General features: G+C 36.8%; 1 protein-coding gene and 2 pseudogenes across 1 annotated transcript; all 3 read left to right on the plus strand.

Annotated features, from left to right (window-relative positions):
- Positions 1-10,834: 10,834 nt before the first annotated feature.
- Positions 10,835-14,087, plus strand: LOC100245994 (kunitz trypsin inhibitor 5-like; annotated as a pseudogene).
- A 3,470-nt stretch (positions 14,088-17,557) lies between these two features.
- On the plus strand, positions 17,558-18,153 carry LOC100853982 (kunitz trypsin inhibitor 5-like; annotated as a pseudogene).
- A 2,042-nt stretch (positions 18,154-20,195) lies between these two features.
- Positions 20,196-20,953, plus strand: LOC132252824 (kunitz trypsin inhibitor 5-like). The gene has a single exon (XM_059734144.1). It carries the CDS (start codon positions 20,241-20,243, stop codon positions 20,850-20,852), a length of 612 nt encoding a protein of 203 aa, XP_059590127.1. The 5' UTR covers positions 20,196-20,240; the 3' UTR covers positions 20,853-20,953.
- Positions 20,954-23,048: the final 2,095 nt, after the last annotated feature.

Genomic DNA, 23,048 nt, shown 5'->3' on the forward strand with positions numbered 1-23,048 from the left:
GTGCAAAAATCTCAGACCATGTAGTTGATTGTGTATTTATGTATGTCAATGTCGCTAGTTACGTGTAATGACTAATTGACACTAATTTTTGGGTATAAATATCGTCTAGTCCATCGCTTAGGCATTAGGTGTGATTAACCATTCATTCAATACCTGGAAACTTTGGTTGGGTTGGTTTGTCTATTTAGAAGTCCCAGTAAGCTTGGTCTATCCACTCCATCTAGCATTAAGGAAGAAGAAAATCTCTTACCCCTTATGCCAGATGGAGCTTATCTTGGTCTAAACGGATTATCTGTTTACCTTGAATGACCAGAGGGTCTTGATTTTGGGAAGGACACATGGAAGGAAGCTCCCCACAATGCCCCCTAATTTGTTTGCCTTTGTTTTGTAGAGTAGCTAACAGGCTAAGACATAACAAATTATCTATTTTTTCAAGTTTTTGGGCGCCAAAGGATGCGCATTATTTGAAGCTTCAATGATGGGTCCCATCGACCGAGGCAAGTTGTCAAGCGGTGTGTCCCTTCATTAGCTTTGGTAAGTGTTGTTAGGCGATGTGTCTTTTGGGCTACCTAGGTTTTTTATCCTTATAAATAGCAAGATTCCACACATTTGGGGTCATTTTGTTGGATTTCTCCTACTTAGAGTTCTCTTGACTGCGCTGCTTTTTTGCCATCACTGCGTTTTCCACCGGTTGCTCTCCTTTGTCTTCATCGTCGACAACGACTAGTTTGCTATCAAAGAATCTCTTTTCCACTAGAGAGAGTTTCGGTCTTGACTTTGGTAGGCTTTCTATTGCCCACTTGTTCCTTTTTTATGCTTGCTACTGTTCCTTGGATTGCATTGGTCTTGCTTGTTTAGAAAGAAAATGGACATATCACTGTCTAGATTTAGGGTTTCTCAGTTTCTTTACTCATTCTTATTGTTTTGTTTGGGGAGGAGATGGACGTGTTGATGTCCAAATTTTGGGTTTTTAGGTCTCTCCACTTGCTCCTATGTCGTCATTGTATTTATGTCATCGACTCACTCTTTTCACTAGCGTCACGATGGTGCGATGTGAGTGACTTTTCCTCTTTCATTGGCGAAGAAGCTTATTCTACAAGTTTCCGCAGCCAAATCCGTTTAGGCTCAGACCATATTCCATCAAGATTATTTATATATTGATAAGGCAACACCAAATGACAGATGGTTCAAGCGATTGGTTTTGATAACTGCGCTGATTCGCACAAGTTTCCACATGACCCAGATCCACTTAGTTTAATAGAAAGATGATGAGTTACTTTTACTAGCGGAAGGCCTTAGTAAGGTGGATGAAAAAAATACTAGAGTTGGGCCCCTTAGACAGGACCGTCCAACTGGTGTACCGTTTGAGTGGGAATTCCAAGTTGGTGTCCAGTGTTTCCTTGGCTAGCTCTTCCATCTCTGGTACTCAACGAACACTTCGTGCTAAAGGATTTGCCTTTCTACGAGGTTCCTTGTTGGGTGGATTTTGAAGCACGTCAAGCTTGTTTAGAGGAATGAGAGAAAAACCTCAAGAGGGAACATTAAGGTAAGCTCTACTGGTGGTTGTTAGTCTTCCAGCTTCATTGTCCGTCCTCTTACTTAGAAGAAGAAGATTGCAGCTCGTTCTGTCCAAAGGGTGAGAACTCTGTCTCCTAGCTCCTCGTCTTCATCGTCAACTTCATCTTCTTCATTATCTTTGTTCTCTTTGTCTTCCAACAACAAACCAGAAGCATGGGTTGGTTGGCTGGTGCCCCTTATTATTTGTGAGAAAGAGGAAGAGGAAGAGGAGATGGTCTCCAACATGAGCACTAAATTCCACGAGAGGTAGCGTAAGCGCAAGTTTGAGTCCATTGCTATCAATCCCTCTCCTTCAAAGAAAGCTTACCCGACACCTACTTCAAATTCTTTATACAAGCCAACACCATTGACTACTACAACAACCGTCACTTTGGGCCCGGATGAGAAACATTCCTTTGTTGATGACATTTCCTATCACGAGACGAGAAAACCCTTCATCATCTCAAGGAACATCAGTGAGGACTCATTTGAGTGTCAGAATTCTTCTCCTCTCCATCCAAAGTCAGACTATGTCCCCAACCAGGAGGAGGTATCCAAACTTCTAAGCTGAATCCCTTTCTTCATCAAAAGGGACCTCTAGTATAGGACATGGTGGTGCTCTTTTCAGCTATACAACGAATCCCAATCGAGGTGGATGAAGATCCTAGCCAATCTTTCATGGCACAATTTCCGTATGGTACTCTGGACACTACCGTTGCCCACATAATTCACATGAACGACTACACAACTTTTGAAACAGCGAAAGTGATAAGTCGTCTTTTTTTTTTCACTTGTGACTTTTCTAGTTTTTCCTTTAGTTTTTTTTTTTTTTTTTTTTTTTGTCTCATAATGATCTTTGTTGCCTCTAGGTGGTAGCCAAAGTTCGTAACCTCATGCAGCACCGAGCGCACCTCTTCCAATTATTGGAAGCAACCGAAACCATGAGGGCATACATCACCCATACATGGACGAAAATGAGGAACTTCTAGCCGGCTTAAAGACAACAAGGAATGAGACTACTACTACCTGGAAACTGGCTGAGGAAGGTGCCGATCTATTGAGGAAGGCCAAGGAGGAGAAAGAGGCATTTCAGGCTAAAACTAGTCGGTTGGCTAAGGAGAAGGTAGAAGAAGAAGTTACTTGCTTGAGGCAGGAGCTACAAGATCTCCAGGCAGGGTTTGCCACTTAGAAGAAAGATTTGGAGGCAGACTACCAGAAATCGATGGATAACATATTCCTCTATAGCTACCAAAGTTATATGAAGAAGCATGACAGTGCCAATGATACTCCCAACTTCCTTTTTGATGATGATGAAGATGAGTTTTTGGGTGGCCCTGCCTAAGGAGACGGATATGCTTCAAGAGGAAGACCTTCTACTAGAGATAGTTCCCCTGGTAAGCGGGTTTGATCTCTTTTTTATTTCTTTACTTTGGTTAGTTATGGCCTTGACTTTCATACTTGTAAATACAATGACTGCTCTTTTGAGTTTTTTTCTTCAAAGAGACTGTACTCATGAATTTTTCTTTAAGTGTGTTTGCTTTAGTCGTTTGTTCTTACTACATTATTTTAATAAGCAACTTTTATTGATAATATTGCTTTAATTTGGTTACGTTCCATGGGCGGAGTAGGGGCATGTCGTCTAACGTTTGGAGATGGTATGCCCTTGAGTTTCCTGCCTTAATTACAACATAAGGTCCTTCCCAATTAGCTTGTAGCTTTCCAATTCCTACTTTAGTCATGTTTTCGAAGACTCTTTTGAGGATCAAAGATCCTGACTGAAAAAACCGTGGTCATGCCCTTTTGTTGTAATGAATGATTGCTCTCCGATGGTAAGAAGTTATCTGGATAGTTACATCTTCTCACTTTTTGTCTGCCCAATCCAATTGTCTTATGAGTTCTTCATTGTTTTCCCTTTGATCCTGCATGGTTTTTTTGGCAGTAAGCATGCCAATTTCAGTTGGAATGATGGCTCCCATGCCATAAACAAGGGCAAAGAGAGTGACTCCCATATGTCGTCTGAATGTTGTCCAATAAGCCCATAAGATTCCGGGTAGCTCGTCCACCCATTTTCCTTTTGCTCCTTTCAACATTTTCTTTAATGCATTCAATAAGGTTTTATTTATCGCCTCCGCTTGTCCGTTACTTTGTGGATAGTAGGGTGTTGAGTACAAATTCTCGATGTTTAACTCTGAGCAAAATGTTCGAAAGATTGCGCTATCAAACTGGGGCCCATTATCCGTAACAATTGCTTGTGGAATTCCAAATCAATATGCGATGTTTTTCCAAACGAACTTGGAGACATCTTTATTTTCTATACTAGCATACACCCTTATGGAGTTCAACTAGGACATATTTGACCTCTGTCTCGCTCAAACACTTTAGGTATGGACCTCAAAATGATTGTTGATAGAATTGATCATTAATTAAAGTGAAGCGTGATGCTTGTATGCGAAGTTTGTGTGCTTGCTTCCCGTCTTATGGAATTTCTCTTGTCCGGACGTATTTTATGATGTCGAGCATTCATCATGAGTTTGCTTGACTGGTATTGCATATTGGCTCAAGAGTGATTAAAGGCGCGACTTTGAGGTAAACGAGCAACATTATCGTCTTGTTTATAAGGAGAGAGGCAACTATTCTGGCTAGTGCATCGACCCTTCCGTTCTCCTCTCATGGCACTCGTCTAATGATTCACTCATCTAGTTTTTTCAAGCGCTCTTGCACCATGGCAAGGTATTGAGCCATGCATTCATCCTTTGCTTCATATTCTCGTTGAATCTATTTGACAATTAGTTGAGAATCGCTCCTGATTTTCAGCTTGGTTGTGGCTAATATTAGGGCGAAATCTAGCCCAACTAGGACGACTTCATATTCTGCCTCGTTGTTGGAGGCAGAGAAGTTAAGACGAATAGCTTGCTTTATCAGTTCTTTGGTTGGTGATTGTAGGATCAGACCTACTTTGGATCTAGACACTCTGGATGCTTTGTCTACCTAAAGTGTCTACCATTGCTCTCCAGGGTGATTGGATAGATGTGTTTGTTTTTTAGGGAGTTTAGCTATAAAGTCGGCCATAACCTACCCTTTCAAGGATAGTCACATTTGATACTTGATCCCATACTCACTCAACTTGATTGCCCACTTTAAAATTCGTTCGGATAGGTCTAGCTTGTGCAAGGTAACTCAGAGCGACTGTTTTGTAAGTACGGTAACTTGATGAGCCTAGAAGTATGGACGGAGCTATCGAGCGACATTCTTTAGTGCTAGATTAGTTTGTTCTACTTGGGAATACCAAGTCTCGACATTTGCCATTGCTTTGCTCACATAATAGAGATGCCTCTATTCTTTGTCTCGTACATGCCAAAATAGGATGACACTGACAATGTAGTCAGATACAACTTGATACATGTAGAGTTCTTTGTTGGACTTAGGGCTGCTTAGAATGGGCAATTCAGTGAGGTAGTGCTTAACTACTTCAAATGTCTGCTTACACTCGTCTGTCTAGCTGATTGTGCTTGCCCCCTTAGCTTGTCTGTGAAATGAGCTATAAAATGACCCAAAGTTATGAAACAACCTATGAGGCATTACAATTCCTTTTTGTTGTTTGAAGTGGGTGTTTCAATGATGACTTTCATTTAATCCAGATTAACTTCAATTCATATTTGGGTAATCCTAAAAACTTCCCTGCATTGATGCCGAAAGCGCACTTAGCTGGATTGGGCTTCATGTTGTATGCCCACATCAAAAGGAATGCTTATTCCAGGTGCTGGATGTGCTTAACTCAAGTTTCGCTCTTCACAACAATGTCGTCAATGTAGACTTTCATAGTTCATCCGATTAGGGGCTTGAAGATCTTTGTCATTAGTCTTTGGTAGGTAGTGCTAGCATTCTTAAGTCCAAACAACATGACTGTGTAATAGTACAACCCTTGTGGTGTGACAAAGGCTATTTTCTCATCGTTTGGCTAGAACATAGGGATTTGGTGGTATCTTGAAAAGGTGTTTAGAAAGGAGCGCATCACATGCCCGTCAATGGCATCAATTATCTAATCTATATGGGGCAAGGAAAAGCTATCCTTTGGGCAAGCGTTATTCAGGTTGGTGTAATCAACATAAACTTACCACCTTCCATCTTTCTTTGGGACTACCACCACGTTCGCCAACCAGTCTAGATATTTGACTTCTCAAATGAATCCAAGCGCCAATAGTTTGTCAATTTCTGTCTGAATGATTTTTTATCTATTCAAATGAAAATGTCGAACCTTTTGCTAGATAGGCCATGAGGTGGGTGAGATGTTGAGCCTATGGGAGGCTATGACCGGATGAATTCTCAGCATATCTGAGTGAGTCTAAGCAAAGATGTCCTCATTGCGTTGAAGAATATTCCCTAACAATTCCAGATCATCCTTTGTAAGGAGAGAATTGGTGTAGGTGATTGATCTGTGTCATGTGAGAGGCATAGTGGTTGGAGCAGATAAGCCACTTATGGATCTTTCTCTACTGAGCTTAGTAATTGTTATTACTCCTTTGCATTTGTTGGTTCCAGATACGCCTTCTTGCCGGTTGGATGTCTGGGCTCTAACGCCACCTGATAACATTGGTGTGCAGCTAGTTGGCTGTCGAGAAGATCAACTTGTCCTTCTTCCATGAGATAGCTCACCATTTGATGGCACATAGAAGGAATGGATTTCATTCTATAAAACCATGCACGTCCCATAATGGCATTTTATAGAGACAAATCGTCGACCACTAAGAATTGTACGTTCAGTGTGACCAGGCTAGATTGGACGGGCAACACAACATCGCCCAAGGAGGTTGTTGTAGCTCCATTGAATCCGGATAATAGACGTTCAGGGTTTTGTAAGGCGGAAGGCAAGTAGCCATTTGCTTGTAGGCTGACATTTGCAAGAGGTCAGTTGAACTACCCGGGTCAACTAGGATTCTCCTCACATCAAATCAACCTACCCCTACTGTAGAATCAAGGCACCTTCGTGCGGTTGCAACACCCAATTGACATCTACTGGTGGAAATGTGATTGTGTCGTCGACTGGACTCACACTATCTTTTGTGAAGGTGGGCTAAACAAAGTTAATCTATTCTCTTACAGAGGCCACGCGGAGCAACCTTCACCTTTGCTACTTAGAGTTGTGCTTATCGTCTATTGAACCTTCATGTATGTAGTTAATGATAGCATTAGGAGCTGCTGAAGATGCAGGGGCTAGGACAGCCCCTCTTGTGTCGTCTCTCTTTACCCGTTAGTTGTGCGAACATATTGTTTTAAGTGCTTGACCTTGATAAGTTTCTCCACCAAGTAATGCAGACTCTTGTATTGTTCGGTGGTGTGGCCAGGATCCTTATGATAGGAACACCTTCTATTCTGGTCTCGTCTAGTTGAATCTATCTTGATTGGCTCCAACCATTTGAAGTCGGATAGGTCACAGATCTGCGGGAGGAATCTCTCATAGGACATACTGAGGGGGGTAAGTCTCATTTGCTGCTGTTTCGCCTCTTGTTGGCTTGCCTCGATTGGTTCGAGGGCTTAGAATTCCCTACCTTATCATTCTTGGTCGGATGATTAGTGACCAAGACCTATTAAGAAGCTGCTCGGACATCATATTCGAGCATAGAATATTTGTCCGCTCACCTGAACAGGTCATCCATCCTTGCAAGCAGCTTCTTTGTGAGGAACTTAGAAAATGGTGTGCCTAGCCCAATACTTCGCTTGAAAATCTACAGGATGACGTCCATACTGCAAGATTCAACTTAGAGCACTGCTTGCTTGAACCGCTTCATGAAGTCCCTTAGTGATTCGTTCCCAATTGGTGTCTCAGCTGATTCATCTCCAACTGGTGCTCTTTGATTGAGGGAGTAATCAACAAAATTTATAACCTATATCACCATGCATTAGGATAGCTTTAGCTAATATAGCATAGTGGCTCTAGGATCGTTCTCTGGGAAGGGTTTTCAACTCACAACTGATACCAATTCAAACTTAAATTGGTGTTTTTTCATTTCAAGGTAAGCTTAAGAAATAAAACACAAACTTTGGTTAAACAAGGTTTTGTTTCAAGCTAACTAAAAAGAAAGTAATGGAAATTGCTTATGAAGAAAAACATTCCTTGGAGGTTTGGGTTCACAGGGGAGGTTCCTTATGCAAAAACAGAGCTCTGGTCATTTGGATCATTTCCTCGCATTAGAGAATTAACATATAGTCAATTCTCTAACCGGTGTTGTACAGATGTATCTTTTAAATGGATTTCAGCTCTAATTCCCTCTCACTGATGCAACTTGCAATGGCCCGTGCCTCTCACCTAGCATTTGCCATTCAAGGTGATCTTTAACTTTGGACTTCCCTTCTCAAGCTCGCAAGAGATAACTAATGGATGTCTCCTTGGAGTCCAAAAGCTTACCAAGTGTTGGCAATTCTAGAAAATCCTACCTTCACGTCACTTCCCAAAAGCTCGCAAGAGGTAAACTAGTGTATCTCCATGGACGGAGATCACTTGCCTTACCAAGTGTTGGCTCAAGTGAATTGAAGGTGTTTTAAGTTAACTAAAAAAACATAGAAATCATTAAAGGATCACATTTTCTCTTCATTAATGGCTGAAACCACAAAGCTATAAATTCTTGCACCTGGAACCTTTCCTGGCAACCTTAGCTCCAAGGAACTAAAAGTCTAGCCACTCATTCTCTGAGGAAACTTCCTCAGAGCTTGTTTGGCTAGTAAGAAAAATTAGAAGAATATATACAATCAAAACAAGTAGGTAAGGTAGAGCAAAAACTCTCAATTTTACTTCTTTTCAAAAACTATACAAAGTGTCTGTGTACAAGCCTTGTCTTCCATCCTCCCTCCCCTTTTTCTCTGAGGAAACCTCCAACCTTTAAAAAAATATGGGTTTATTTACCCTTTGTTCTTACTTAAAGACTAAGGAATCCTATGATAGGTGGGTTACAAGGAGACTTTGGGGATTTAGACAATAAATATCTAAAACAAAAAAATCTCAAAATGTCGGTCGCACATATCGGGAAGCTTCAAGAGAACACCGCGACACTGTATACTGAGAGAAAAACTCTCCGGGTAAGCGCTATCATAGGATCCAGACATGTCTAACCGGGGAAGTTGAAACGTCCTCCTCTCCCATCCGGCGTCAGGCGCCGGATGTGAAATATCCGGATAAGGTGGAACGTTGGTCGGACAGAATTCAGGATGTAAGATATCCGGAGAAGGTGGAACGTTGGCCGGACAAAATTCTTCCCCGGGTGGAATGAGCTATGCCGCGCGTCGCAAGGGGGACCGTCTGCATGTGCAAGGGAGAGAGAGCCATGTGGCATTTTTTAGGGAGGATCCCACACTCCTTGCATTTTGGATTTGCTTATGGCAAAGGACTTCAAAGCTTTGGTTCTTCATGTTTCTAAGCTTTCCATTACTTTGCCATGGATTCCAAAGAACTCTCCTCAATCTCGGATTGCTCTGGTGATAAAAAAGCTATCAAAACACCAAAACTTAACACAATTTGATTAGAATTGATTGCAAGGGTCCTTAACATGTTAATTGGGTTAAAAGGTGATAACTACTACTCAAAAGTGTTTAAAAGAGTTAATTACAAGTTATCAAATAGCACTTTTTGAGTAGTAATCACTTAGCGACTCATTTTCCTATAACTTGAAGTTTTGTAGGGTGCGTATGTTATACTTTTGGCGAGCGGAATATAGATAGTGGCATACAAAGGTTTCTGAGACATCCCGGAAAGTGTTCGCGAAATTCTATGAGAAGCGGTGGAACCAAGAGAGAGCTTGGTCATGTGAGCTGGCCGAAAAGACCTTACACATCAGTGCAGCATTCCCTATGTCAAGGGTCATGAGCTACCTAAAGTGCATGATGTGGTCAAATGGGTCGCTTGTTTTGTTGTACATCATGAACTTGGGCACTACGAACCCTCTGGGTGGTTCATAGTTAATGATATAGGGGCCAAATAGTGTAGAGAGCATGTCATCGAACCATCAACTGATAGAGTTGGGCGGGGTTCACGTCATCAGTGCTTCTGCCTGCTGCTGTTGCTTTGGTGGTTGAGAAGGCCATTCAGATGTACTTGTCATGGCTGGCTATCTCAGACATGCCCTCAAGGTCTCTGACATGCATGGTTGCCCCTCCATGGTTAGTACTTGAGGTCCCAGTCAAGCTCGCATCACGTCAAATAAATGCGACCTTCTTCCACACCTCATCTTTCTTGATGCCCAGGTTGAGCTATTACCTTTGTCCGATTGCATTTAGCGAGCTGCAAAGACTCCTTCTCGGATCATCTTGAGGCTGTTTGTTAGCTCTGAGTGTGCTGGCTTGGAGAGGGGCTCACTGTTGACATTTGAGCCCATAACTCTTCATTCTCTTCTCTTAGTCATTTCGTTTAGGGGAGCAGAGTCTACATCTGACACTCATTTTCTTGTTGTTATCTCTTCATCCTTTCATGTCAGGAAAGATAGTCTTCATCAACCATAGCTAATGATTAGTTTCTACAGGGTGTTGACATCCTTAGTCGTTCTCATGGATGGTGCCAATGTTGGTGTTATGCCAATTGAATACAGGTCCGTCTAGCTTCATTGGAGTTAGACAAACTTATTCCCTACACAAAAGGATGTCCAAACAGGTGGTCTAGCTACACCCCTCCAAAGCTTAAGTCAGAAATCAACAAGGATGAATCCTACTGTTTCTAATGGCTATGTACAAACGTACATTTTTCATGCTTCTCGAGGGGTCACAGCTGATTGTGCATTCATGTCTTTCTTGCAATTATGATTGCCATTAGGGCAGATTAATTATAAGCCTTAATAAGACAATCAAAGCCTTCATCTTAGCATGGATTGGGCAATCATACCAAGCAAGAGTTGTTGACTTGTGCCATTTGTTGGTTGTCATGCAAAAATCTCGAACCATGTAGTTGACTGTGCATTTATATATGTCAATGTCACTAATCGACACTAATTTTTAGGTGTAAATATCATTTAGTCCATTGCTCAGGCATCGGGTGTGATTGACCATTCGTTCAATGCCTAGAAACTTCGGTTGGGTTGGTTTGTCTGTTTGGAAGTCCCAATTGCCTTGGTCTGTCCACTCCATTTGGCATTGAGGAACAAGGAAATATCTCACCTTTTGCGCCAAACAGAGCTTATCTTGGTCTAGATGGATTATCTGTTTACCTTGAACGACCAAAGGGTCTTGAGTTTGGGAAGGACACGTGGAGGGAAGCTTCCCACAACTTCTCCACATATTCAAAAGATTAATATTTACAATGAAGACTACGTTCTTGCTACTCTCTTTCCTGCTAGTTGCCCTCGCCACCCAAGTTGCACCTGATCCATTGCTTGACACTAATGGAAAAAAGGTCCAATCCGGGTGAATTACTACATCTTGCCAGTTATCCGTGGGAGCGATGGTGGCATCACAACGACCAGTGTCGGGAATGAGACCTGCCCACTTGATGTTGTCCAAGACTAGGTCAAGGCATTAAATGGTCTCCCGTTGACATTCACATCAATGAACCCCAAGAAAGGAGTGATCCGCGTAATGACCGATCATAAGATTAAGTTTTCTACTACCACGACTTGTGTACAATCCACAGTGTGGAAGCTTGATGAGTATGACCAATCTACTAGAAAATTGTTTGTTACAACTGGTGGGGTTGAAAGGAACCCAAGTATCCAAAATTTGAGTAATTGGTTTAGGATTGAGAAGTATGAGGATGATTACAAATTGGTGTTCTATCCAACAACTTGTGATTTTTGTAGGCCTATTTGTGGGGACATCGACATTTATATTCAGGATGGATACAAGCGTTTGGCTCTGAGTGATGTGCCACTCAAGGTTATGTTTAAGAGGGCTTTAAGTTGGTTGATTTCCTTCAATGTAATAAAATATAGTAGATAAATAGTGAATTATATGCATGAATTCTAGCCATGTAATAAACCAAGGGATATTTGCCTTGATAATTCAATGATATATAGTTATTATATATTCACATACAAATCTTAATTTTAGGACAAATTCTAGCCAAACTCAACTTTACTTCTCTTTCAGTCTAAAAGTCCACATCATCATTTTAAGACAAATCTTAATTTATTTTTCCCTTTTTAACAAAACCTATCAAAATTTTTAACCATTTAAAAAAAAATTATAACAAAATCTCAATTTTTTTTTTAACAAAATTAATAGCCATGTTCTATGCATGTCACATGACTTGTTCAAAGAATAAAAATTATCTATGAATAGAACATAAGTTAAATTTATAAATTTATTATTTTATGTGGCAAGTTAATAGAAAATATAATTCATTTTATTCTGATTTTCAATTTGTATTTAACCTTTGACAATTTATGGCTATTTAGGTATAAAGGTTTTTATGGACTTTATAAAGCAAAGCCTAGATTTAGCTAATATGATTTTCTAAAATACAAATATTGTAAGAAAACTTCGAATTACCTTTTTAAAATGCCCAAGAAAAAAAAATAAAAAAATAGTTGTTTCACCTTTCAATTCTTCGCCTCCAGTAGTGAATAGAACCACATTAAAATAAAAAACAATTCCGTTTCACAGCACAAAAACCTTTTACCTTTTTTCTAAGAGAACTTTTCTTCTCGAGTTTTGTCTATCTTTCCTTTCAGAAAATCACTCTGTTGCACATTTTTTATTTATTTATTAGGGTGGTTCTAGTCCAACTACCAAAAACTGCTCTTCTGATCTCTTATTTGGTTGGATTGGATTGGGTAAGCCTAACTTGGGCACCCACCCAACTCTAACAAATATAATTATAATATAAATTTTTTACTATGAAAATATTTTTTTTTTATTTCTAGTAATGTAATCATATAAATTTAGTATGTCGATATTTGTCATATATTACAAAAAATATTCAAGTGCAAGTAAAAATAAAAAATATAATTAAAGATCATTGGAGTTTTATTTACTTTTTTAAAAAAAAAAAACACTAAGTTTAGCTGATGGAAATTAGTCATTCTTCAAAACTTCGAAAGAATTAAAAATAAATGGTATTTTGAAATTTTGACTTGAAAATTATTTGGGAGTTGGCTCCATTTCTATGAAAATATTACTATTGATATATAGCCCCGGACCTGGTCAAATTGTCACCCATTCAAACAAAAACTGTCAAGACTTCCTTGTATATGCAGCTCTAGGGCTACCAAAACTACATAATTATTCCATGATATATATATATATATATCCACACACATATACAGTCGGTATCACTGATTTTCTACTTTAGCCATTGCTTGACAAATGATCCAATAGCTTGAACATTTAAGATAAGGTTTGGAATGGATGTGTCTCTTTTCTTTCATTAGCATTCTTAATTAGGAGAGTTATCCTATTTCATCAAAATTCCTTTAGCAAAATTCTAAGGTACTGAATTGGGATCATATCCAACTTGCAATCTCAACTCTTGAAGTACGTACGTAGCAAAATATGCATTAACCAAACAAGATCAAGGCACAAAGAAAATCAAGAAAAAATATACAGCATAACCGAAAAGGTGCTTTTCCTCTCATAAAAAAACCTTTTTGTTTTATTTCATTTAAACAGTCTAATGGTTGTATTATCAATTATCAAAAGTAAGAGATTCAAAACAAAGCATGGGACAGACTTTGTAGTGAAAAAGGATATATGACGTGTGAGGATAAGATGTTTTGACTTTGCAATGAAGTACAATTTGAATGCAAATAATTCAACTTCAAACTTCTCTTCTTTCACTGAAGCTAGCTGGAATGATTCAACTAGGGTTTTTGATCATCCATTTATGCATACAAGTTAAGTTAGGTAATAGTGATAAAGAATTGATTTGGGAACATCTAAATCTAGGTACGAAAGTTTCTTCTCTAGTTTTATTAATCTAAATGGTTTTAAAAGTCATGGTTCTACTTAGATTATTTTCTAGAGAAGCCTAGGGTAGATTTGCATGTAACTATATGATCCAAGGTTTAGAAATAAAGAAATCTAGGGTTCCCATCAAGTTAATTAGTATCAAAGCCCTAAGATAAGTTTTTCTTATAAGATCTACTCTAGGGTGTGCTAACTCTATTTTGTAGGGAATTTTTATTTATTTCATGGCCTTAGGGATAATAATAAATCTGTGCATGAATTACTATGATTGATGTTTGTTGAGATTGCTGTTTTTCTTTAGATGGGTTGTAAGCCTCATCAAAAGAAGCATGTGATTTTTCTTGTTTGTAAAAATCTTATTTTTCATATAATGGATGTAAACTTTGGTTTAATGAAGTGTAGGTTTTTGTTGTAAAAATTGTTCTTTTGCCATTCTTTGTAACCCTTAGAGCATTTGGAAACAATCTAGATAATCACATCGTGGTAGTGCATGTTGTATTGCAAAAAAGATGTAACTTTTATGGAGAAAATAGTCGAAAAATGGTGTTGCAACAACTTTGGGTGTGCAGGAAAGGGATGTAGTGCTTGAGTGTCAAGCAGTCACTTATAATGCTCGAGCGGTTCGACTAATCGAGTGGTGCTTCAAGTAGTGGAAGTTGCTTCCAATGGTTGTCTTAAATTTTTGGATGCTTAACGGCTCCTTGTAGCATATTGACAATAAAGAAAAGATGCATGGAAGTTTGGGAATCTTTTGTAGTAGAATAAGGTTCCTTTGCAATTGTTTTTACTAAGCCTATTTTGTGTTGCAGGTATAATTTTGGTAAATTTGGATTTTTATCCAAATGGGTTACCAATTTTAAGTAGCAAGATCCCTAAGGCCATGGGAGCAACTGATTTATTTTATTATTTATTTTATATTATATATATTTTTATTGTGTGTTAAATACATAATAAAATAGAAAATGATTTTGGATATTTCAAAAGAAAAATAAATTTTCATGAGAAGCTTTTTCCATTGTCATTTTTCTAAACTAGTTGTTAGTAAAAGTCATATTGCTATTTCTTTAGGACTATCTACTTGGTTTTTAGATAGGTAGTTCTTCAAGCTCCCTCTTTCGTTCCTTTTAAGAGAAGGAGAATGACACCTATGATAGTCCTCCAAGCTTTCCTACCTTGAGAGAAAGAGGAAACCATCAAATCCTTCAGGCTCTCCACTCTAAATATCAAAATGAGGACTTTTGTGGATATGGATAGTCTAAGCATAAAGGAATAAGAGAGCAATTCTTTTAGTATAAAAGTTATAGTTTAAGAAATAAATGCAAATTTGGAAAATCTCATGAGAGATAATTTATTTTAAGAAAGGTTACCAAGATTATTCAAACTCTTTCTTTTCAAAAAGTTTAAGTGAGTGAGGGCCTTAGCAAAGGCCACGACCTTTATTGTTGACCCCATTTTGATTTAGGTTCATTATCACCCCACTTGTGGGTTGGGCCTTAAGAATCGAGGGATATGGACTCTCCATGAAGATGAGACTAGACATGTCTATAGTGAGAGCAACAACCACAATAGTGAGGTTCCTTACTTGGTGATATTCATAGTTCAAGGACAATGGTTATATGCATAACATGTGATATGGAGTGGTCAAATCACCCACTACGGTCCCACTTGCATAGTCCATGAGCCACAAAAAAGGTATGTTGATTTCATCTTTAGATACCTTTATGATTAAGGAAAGGAAATCAATATAAGAGGGTCTCTAACTGGTAATAAGATCATGACCTATCCACCATAGGCTTGATTCTTATGATACTAGGATACCTTATAAAAGGACATATAGTTTGAGCATTACATTTTTGCAAAATTAACAGCCAACTTGTTATGGATGTTCATTATATTAATGCATGCTTTTATTTCTATTACAAATATCATGTCATATAATCCAATTAACCTTATTCTCACCATTAATAAGTTGACTAGACTAAATTGCGGATTGGAAAAGGAATTTAGATATAATACTCACTTCAAAGGAGATAAAGTGAGTAACTTAGGAAATTGCTCCTTCTAGCCCTAATGAACATTTCACTCAAGAGGAGAAGGAAAATTATCATAGTTGGTAGAGGGTGGATCAAAAGACCAAGTGTCTTATACTTAGGTCATTGGATAAGTGTTGTTACATCGACATATGTCTATGCCAACAACTTATGATATTCTTATTAGTTTCTATGAGATGTTTGGTAGAAAGGGCAGGCTAGTTAGGCAAGATGCTCTTAAGATGATTATGAATACTAAGATGTCAAAAAGAACTCTTATTGGAGATCATATGATTTGTATGATTAGACTCTTTAACAAGATGGAGATCCTTAGAGTTGAAATCGATGGGAAAACCTAGGTTGACATGGTTCTTAAGAACTTACTGGATTCTTTCAAGTAGTTCAAGCTCAACTATTTTATGAAGAAAATGGTGATCAGCTTAACCAAATTGATGAGGGAACTCCAGATGACTAAAGAGATTCTCAAGGACTAGAAAGGTATTCATTTGGCAACATTTTCTAGAGCAAGTCTCAAAAATTGGTTTTTGATATTAATTCATAAGAACAATTCTATGTTGGTTTTAGTAATAAATTAAGCTTTTGTTTTTTAGAACTCAATGACCTTGTTCTTTGTGTTTTATAGCAATAGAATATGATTGAGAAGTAAAATTTGTTCCTATAATAACCTTACTCTTCATGTTTCCTAGGTTTCAAAACATTTTACAAACAAATAAGTGGAAAACTAGAAATTTGTTATTTAAAAAATCATCATATTTTAAGAACATATTCTCAAAAAACTATTTTAGTAAAAAAATTACCAAAAAAACTATTTTAAAAGTGGTTGCCAAATGGGCCCATGATATCCTAAAACTCTTTTATCCATGTATATTAGACTCAAGCTATTATTCCATCAAACAAAATAATGTATATCGGTACCTCAATAAGTTGTAATTGATCTCTCTCATGTCAAGAAATTAAAGAATATAGGTTTACTCAAAATATTGTTGAGCTCTAAAACTATCTGCATTGGTTATGAAATGATTGGCTATCATGTATAGGGATAAAGGTCAGAAATGTTAAATATTAGACTGGTATTCAAACTCAAGGAAATACTTAAGCATTCAACAAAGGAACTAGGAAGGTACATGATACATAAGCAATACCATATATGAACATATTTAGTTTAGAATTGGTCTCAGGTCCATCTTAATCCATTAAGCAAGAGCAACTTTGGAGCATTAATCCATGTTTTCATCATCATTGAACTTCAATTTTATAAGGACATGTTTGGAATATTGGAATAAAAAATGAGAATGAAAAATTAATTCTATCCCCTAGGGCTACCAAACCTACAACCACTTTCAACGTTGGCATTAATTATTTCATGATATAATATATATATATATATATACACACACATATACAGTCGGTATCACTGATTTTCTACTTTAGCCATTGCTTGACAAATGGATGAATCCTACTGTTTCTAATGGCTATGTACAAACGTACATTTTTCATGCTTCTCGAGGGGTTTTTATAAAGCAAATGGCACCATCGTCACAGCTGATTTTGCATTCATGTCTTTCTTGCGATTATGATTGCCATCAGGCAGATTAATTATAAGCCTTAATAAGACAATCAAAGCCTTCATCTTAGCGTGGATTGGGCAATCATACCAAGCAAGAGTTGCTGACTGGTGCCATTTCCTAGTTGTCATGAAAAAATCTCGGACCATGTAGTTGACTGTGCATTTATATATGTCAATGTCACTAATTGACACTGATTTTTGGGTGTAAATATCATTTAGTCCGTTGCTCAAGCATCGGGTGTGATTGACCATTCGTTCAATGCCTGGAAACTTCGGCTGGGTTGGTTTGTCTATTTGGAAGTCCTAATAGGCTTGGTCCGTCCACTCCATTTGGCATTGAGGAAGAAGAAAATCTCTCCCCTCTTGTGCCAAACGGAGCTTATCTTAGTCCAGATGGATTATCCGTTTACCTTGAACAACCAAAGGGTCTTGAGTTTGGGAAGGACACATGAAGGGAAGCTCCCCACAACTTCTCCACATATTCAAAAGATTAATATTTACAATGAAGACTACGTTCTTGCTACTCTCCTTCCTGCTATAAGTTTCCCTCGCCACCCAAGTTGCACCTTATCCATTGCTTGACATTGATGGAAAAAAGCTCCGATCTGGGTGAATTACTACATCTTGCCAATTATATGTGGGAGCGATGGTGGCATCACAACGGCCAGTGTTGGGAATGAGACCTGCCCGCTTGATGTTGTCCAAGACCAGCTCAAGGCATCAAATGGTCTCCCGTTGACATTCACGCCGGTGAATCCTAAGAAATGAGTGATTCGCGCGCTGACCGATCATAACATTAAGTTCTCTACTGCCACGACTTGTGTACAATCTACAGTGTGGAAGCTCAATAAGTAAGACCAATCGACCGGAAAATTGTTTTTTACAACTGGTGGGGTTGAAAGGAACCTGGGTATCCAAAATTTGAGTAATTGGTTTAGGATTGAGAAGTATGAGGATGATTACAAATTGGTGTTCTATCCAACAACTTGTGATTTTTGTAGGCCTATTTGTGGGGACATCGACATTTATATTCAGGATGGATACAGGTGTTTGGCTCTGAGTGATGTGCCACTCAAGGTTATGTTTAAGAGGGCTTGAAGTTGGTTGATTTCCTTCAATGTAATAAAATAAAGGAGTAGATATATAGCTGAATTCTATGCATGAATTCTAGCCATGTAATAACCAAGGGATATTTGCCTTGATAATTCAATGATATATAGTTATTATATATTCACACACAAATCTTAATTTTAGGACAAATTCTAGCCAAACTCATCTTTACTTCTCTTTCAGTCTAAAAGTCCACATCATCATTTTAGGACAAATCTTAATTTATTTTTCCTTTTTTAACAAAACCTCTCAAAATTTTTAACCATTTAAAAAAAAATTACAACAAAATCTCAAATTTTTTTTTTTTTAACAAAATTAATAGGCATGTTCTATGCATGGCACATGACTTGTTCAAAGAAAAAAAATTATCTATGAATAGAACATAAGTTAAATTTATAAATTTATTATTTTATGTTACAAGTTAATAGAAAATATATTTCATTTTATTCTGATTTTCAATTTGTATTTAACCTTTGACAATTTATGGTTATTTAGGTATAAAGGTTTTTATGGACTTTATAAAGCAAAGCCTAGATTTAGCTAATATGATTTTCTAAAATACAAATATTGTAAGAAAACTTCGAATTACATTTTTAAAATGCCCAAGATAAAAAAAAAAAAAAAAAAAAAAAAAAGAGTTGCTTCACCATTCAATTCTTCACCCCTAGTAGTGAATAGAACCACATTAAAATAAAAAACAATTTTGTTTCACAACACAAAAACCTTTTACCTATTTTCTAAGAGAACTTTTCTTCCCAAGTTCTGTCTGTCTTTCCTTTCAGAAAATCACTCTATTCCACATTTGTTTTATTTATTAGGGTGGTTCTAGGAAGTTTTTGGTAGTTCCAACTCCCAAAAACTGCTCTTCCGATCTCTTATTTGGTTGGATAGGATTGGGTCAGCCTAACTTGGGCACCCACCCAACTCCAACAAATATAATTATAATATAAATTTTTTACTATGAAAATATTTTTTTATTTATTTCTAGTAATGTAATCATATAAATTTAGTATGTCGATATTTGTCATATATTACAAAAAATATTCAAGTGCAAGTAATAATAAAAAATATAATTAAAGATCAATGGATTTTTATTTTTTATTTTTTTTTTAAAAACGCTAAGTTTAGTTGATGGAAATTAGTCATTCTTCAAAACTTCAAAAGAAATAAAAATAAATGGTATTTTGAAATTTGACTTGAAAATTATTTGGGAGTTGGCTCCATTTCTATGAAAATATTGCTATTGATATATAGCCCCGGACCTGGTCAAATTGTCACCCATTCAAACAAAAACTGTCAAGACTTCCTTGTATATGCAGCTCTAGGGCTACCAAAACTACAACCACTTTCAGCGTTGGCATCAATTATTCCATGATATATATATATATAGTCGGTATCACTGATTTTCTACTTTAGCCATTGCTTGACAAATGATCCAATAGCTTGAACATTTAAGATAAGGTTTGGAATGGATGTGTCTCTTTTCTTTCATTAGCATTCTTAATTAGGAGAGTTATCCTGTTTCATCAAAAGTCCTTTAGCAAAATTCTAAGGTACTGAATTGGGATCATATCCAACTTGCAATCTCAACTCTTGAAGTACGTACGTAGCAAAATATGCATTGATCAAGGCACAAAGAAAATCAAGAAAAAATATACAACATAACCCAAAAGGTACTTTTCCTCTCATAAAAAACCTTTTTGTTTTATTTCATTTAAACAGTCTAATGGCTGTATTATCAATTATCAAAACAAAGCATGGACAGACTTTGTAGTGAAAAAGGATATATGACGTGTGAGGATAAGATGATTTGACTTTGCAATGAATGCAAATAATTCAACTTCAAACTTCTCTCCTTTCACTGAAGCTAGCTGGAATGATTCAACTAGGGTTTTTGATCATCCATTTATGCATACAAGTTAAGTTAGGTAATAGCGATAAAGATTACAATGAAATACTACGAGTGCTCAAACTCAAAAGGATTACTCAACCCACATGAGAGCTCTATAAATACACGCTCTTTCTCCATTCTCTTCTCATCATCATAAGATATATCTTCTAAAAGATCAACAACAATGAAGACCACATCGTTGCTTTTCTCCTTGCTGCTCATTGCCCTTGCTGTGAAGCCTTTTTCTGTGGCTGCTGAATCTGCTCCTGACCCTGTGCTTGATACTGAGGGAAAGAAGCTCCGGTCCGGAGTTGATTACTACATCCTGCCAGTTTTCCGTGGGAGAGGCGGTGGCCTCACCCTGGCCAGCACTGGGAACGAGACCTGCCCTCTTGATGTTGTCCAAGAACAGCAAGAGGTATCAAACGGTCTCCCATTGACGTTTACGCCGGTGAACCCCAAAAAAGGCGTGATTCGTGTGTCCACCGATCATAACATCAAGTTCTCTGCTTCCACAATCTGTGTACAATCCACTTTGTGGAAGCTTGAGTATGATGAATCGTCCGGACAACGGTTTGTCACAACTGGTGGGGTGGAAGGCAATCCAGGTCGTGAAACTCTGGATAATTGGTTCAAGATTGAGAAATATGAAGATGACTACAAGCTGGTCTTCTGTCCAACAGTGTGTGATTTCTGCAAGCCTGTTTGTGGGGACATCGGCATTTATATCCAGAATGAATACAGGCGTTTGGCTCTGAGTGATGTGCCCTTCAAGGTTAAGTTCAAGAAGGCTTGAAGATGTGTTGAATATTAATTAACCATATATGCATGTAATAAGTTTAAGGAGTACTTTTCTCCTATATTTCAATAATAGTTGAAGCTTTTCTTAACAGAAAATCCATGTTCAAACTTCCTCTTTGCATGCAGTTTATATCATTACAGATATAAATTCGCCATTTTCAGTATGTAATAAAGGGCCACAAGTGTGTATCAAAGGACTAGTGCCTTTTCCCAGAAGCATATTTGGAGGTCAGACTTATATAATTTTTTTTATCTTTAATTAATTTGCACTCACTGCACTACTTTCAAAAAATATTCTTCCTACATGCCCTAGTAAAACCTTTGTCCCTCTCACAAGCATCATTTCGAAATTGCCCTCTTCACTCGTATGAACTTATCCACTTTCCTAAATTTACCAAAAATATAATAATTTTTAAATTTTCATTAAAAATATTGCCAGTTTTCAAACAATTATTAATAATGTATTTCTTTTGTTAAAAGGGAATTATTGTTATAAAATATATATGATAATTTGTCGCATTGTCAGAATTTGTGAATAATCATTTATATTAATGTAAATCTCTTTGTGGCTTTCGAGGAGACATTTAATAATGAAATATGCATTTAACTTCTTTCTTTAACATTCTATTTTATCCTCCTCTTTCCACTTTATTTTCTACAACACATTATCAATACAAACATAACAAAGGAGCACAAGACTATAGCAAAGTCCAAAATCTCATTTATTTTCAAAGATTCCACATGATAAGATGGATGAATCCCCCTAACTTGACTAATTGCATAACACATCATGAAGATGTATGTCTTGCTGACTGTGCAACAACACATACAATTATTCGAGATAAAAAATATTTCCCGAACTTAGCATTTGCATTAGTCAATGTTAACACAATATCAAGTTCGATAAACCTGATTCAAGGCTCTGAAAAGTCATTATTACTTGGTGAAACAAAATTTAATATTGAATATGCGTTATATTCTACCAAATAATCCCAAAGGAATTTTTTTAGTTTTAAAAATATTCACCGAAATAGATATCATATTAAAAGTACTATGAATAAAGGTAATATAGAATATCTCTACATTACTTTAGTTACTTTGGACAAAAGCATCTATTAGAGAAACTCTCTGCCTTTTCTTATAGGTCGTATCACACAACCATTTAATCCATTAAAGCATATATTATAATGAACCAAAGGTTCTACGACCCAAATACCTCTATGCTTTGGCATGAACGACTTAGTCACCTAGGTTCATATATGATGTGCATTGCATCACCAATAATTCTCATGAGCACCCTTTAAAGAACCACAAGATTCTTTTGTCCAAGAATTAATATAGTTGTGATATTTGCTTACAAGGTAAATTGATTATTAATGTTAATGTTACCAAAGTGACAAGTCTCAGAATCTCCAACCTTTTTAAAAAGAATTCATGGGGATATACATACCCTCGTACTATTTTGGTATTTTATGGTCTCAATAAATACCTCTACTAAATGGTCACATTTTGCCTTCTTTCTACTCACAATGTCACCTTACTTGCTCAAATAATTCGTTTAAGAACACAATTTCCAGATTATCCTATTAAGAAAATTCATCTTGATAATACTAATGAATTTTCATCTCAATCATTAATTGACCATTATATGTCAATTGGAATTAACATTAAACATCTTATTACTCGTATCCATACCCAAAATGGTTTAGTTGAATCCCTTATCAAAAGGCTTGAATTGATTGCTTGACCATTATTTCTTAGAACCAGGGTTTAAAAAATTAGAATTTTTTTCCCCAAATTTTGGTGAAAAATAACCCAAAAATCGACGATTTCAACAATATTTCGATGAATTCCCGATAATCGATTGAGATTGGAGAGCACGAACGGATGGGGAACGACACCGTAAAAACTTTGACGATTTTTTTGGTAATTTTTTTCAAAAATCTTTTTTTAAAAAAATTATCTATAATCTTTAATTAAAATTTTCAATTTATCTTTTATTTTAAATTTATATCACCCTTTTATTTTATATTGTCCTTTTATTTTAATTATTTTTCACATTTATCTCATTAATCCTATTTTTAAAAATTACTATCACTTCACTTTAATTTTTTTTATATTTATCCTTCTAATTTTATTTTATTTTAAATGTTTTTATTTTAAAATATTAAAAATATAAATTTATTCAAAT

This window comes from Vitis vinifera, chromosome 17 (genome assembly GCF_030704535.1).
Source record: "Vitis vinifera cultivar Pinot Noir 40024 chromosome 17, ASM3070453v1".
Classification (NCBI taxonomy): domain Eukaryota; kingdom Viridiplantae; phylum Streptophyta; class Magnoliopsida; order Vitales; family Vitaceae; genus Vitis; species Vitis vinifera.

What these genes read in the sequence shown, in the direction of transcription:
- LOC132252824 (XM_059734144.1), top strand. Translation starts at nt 20,241, where the DNA reads ATGAAGACCACATCGTTGCTTTTCTCCTTGCTGCTCATTGCCCTTGCT.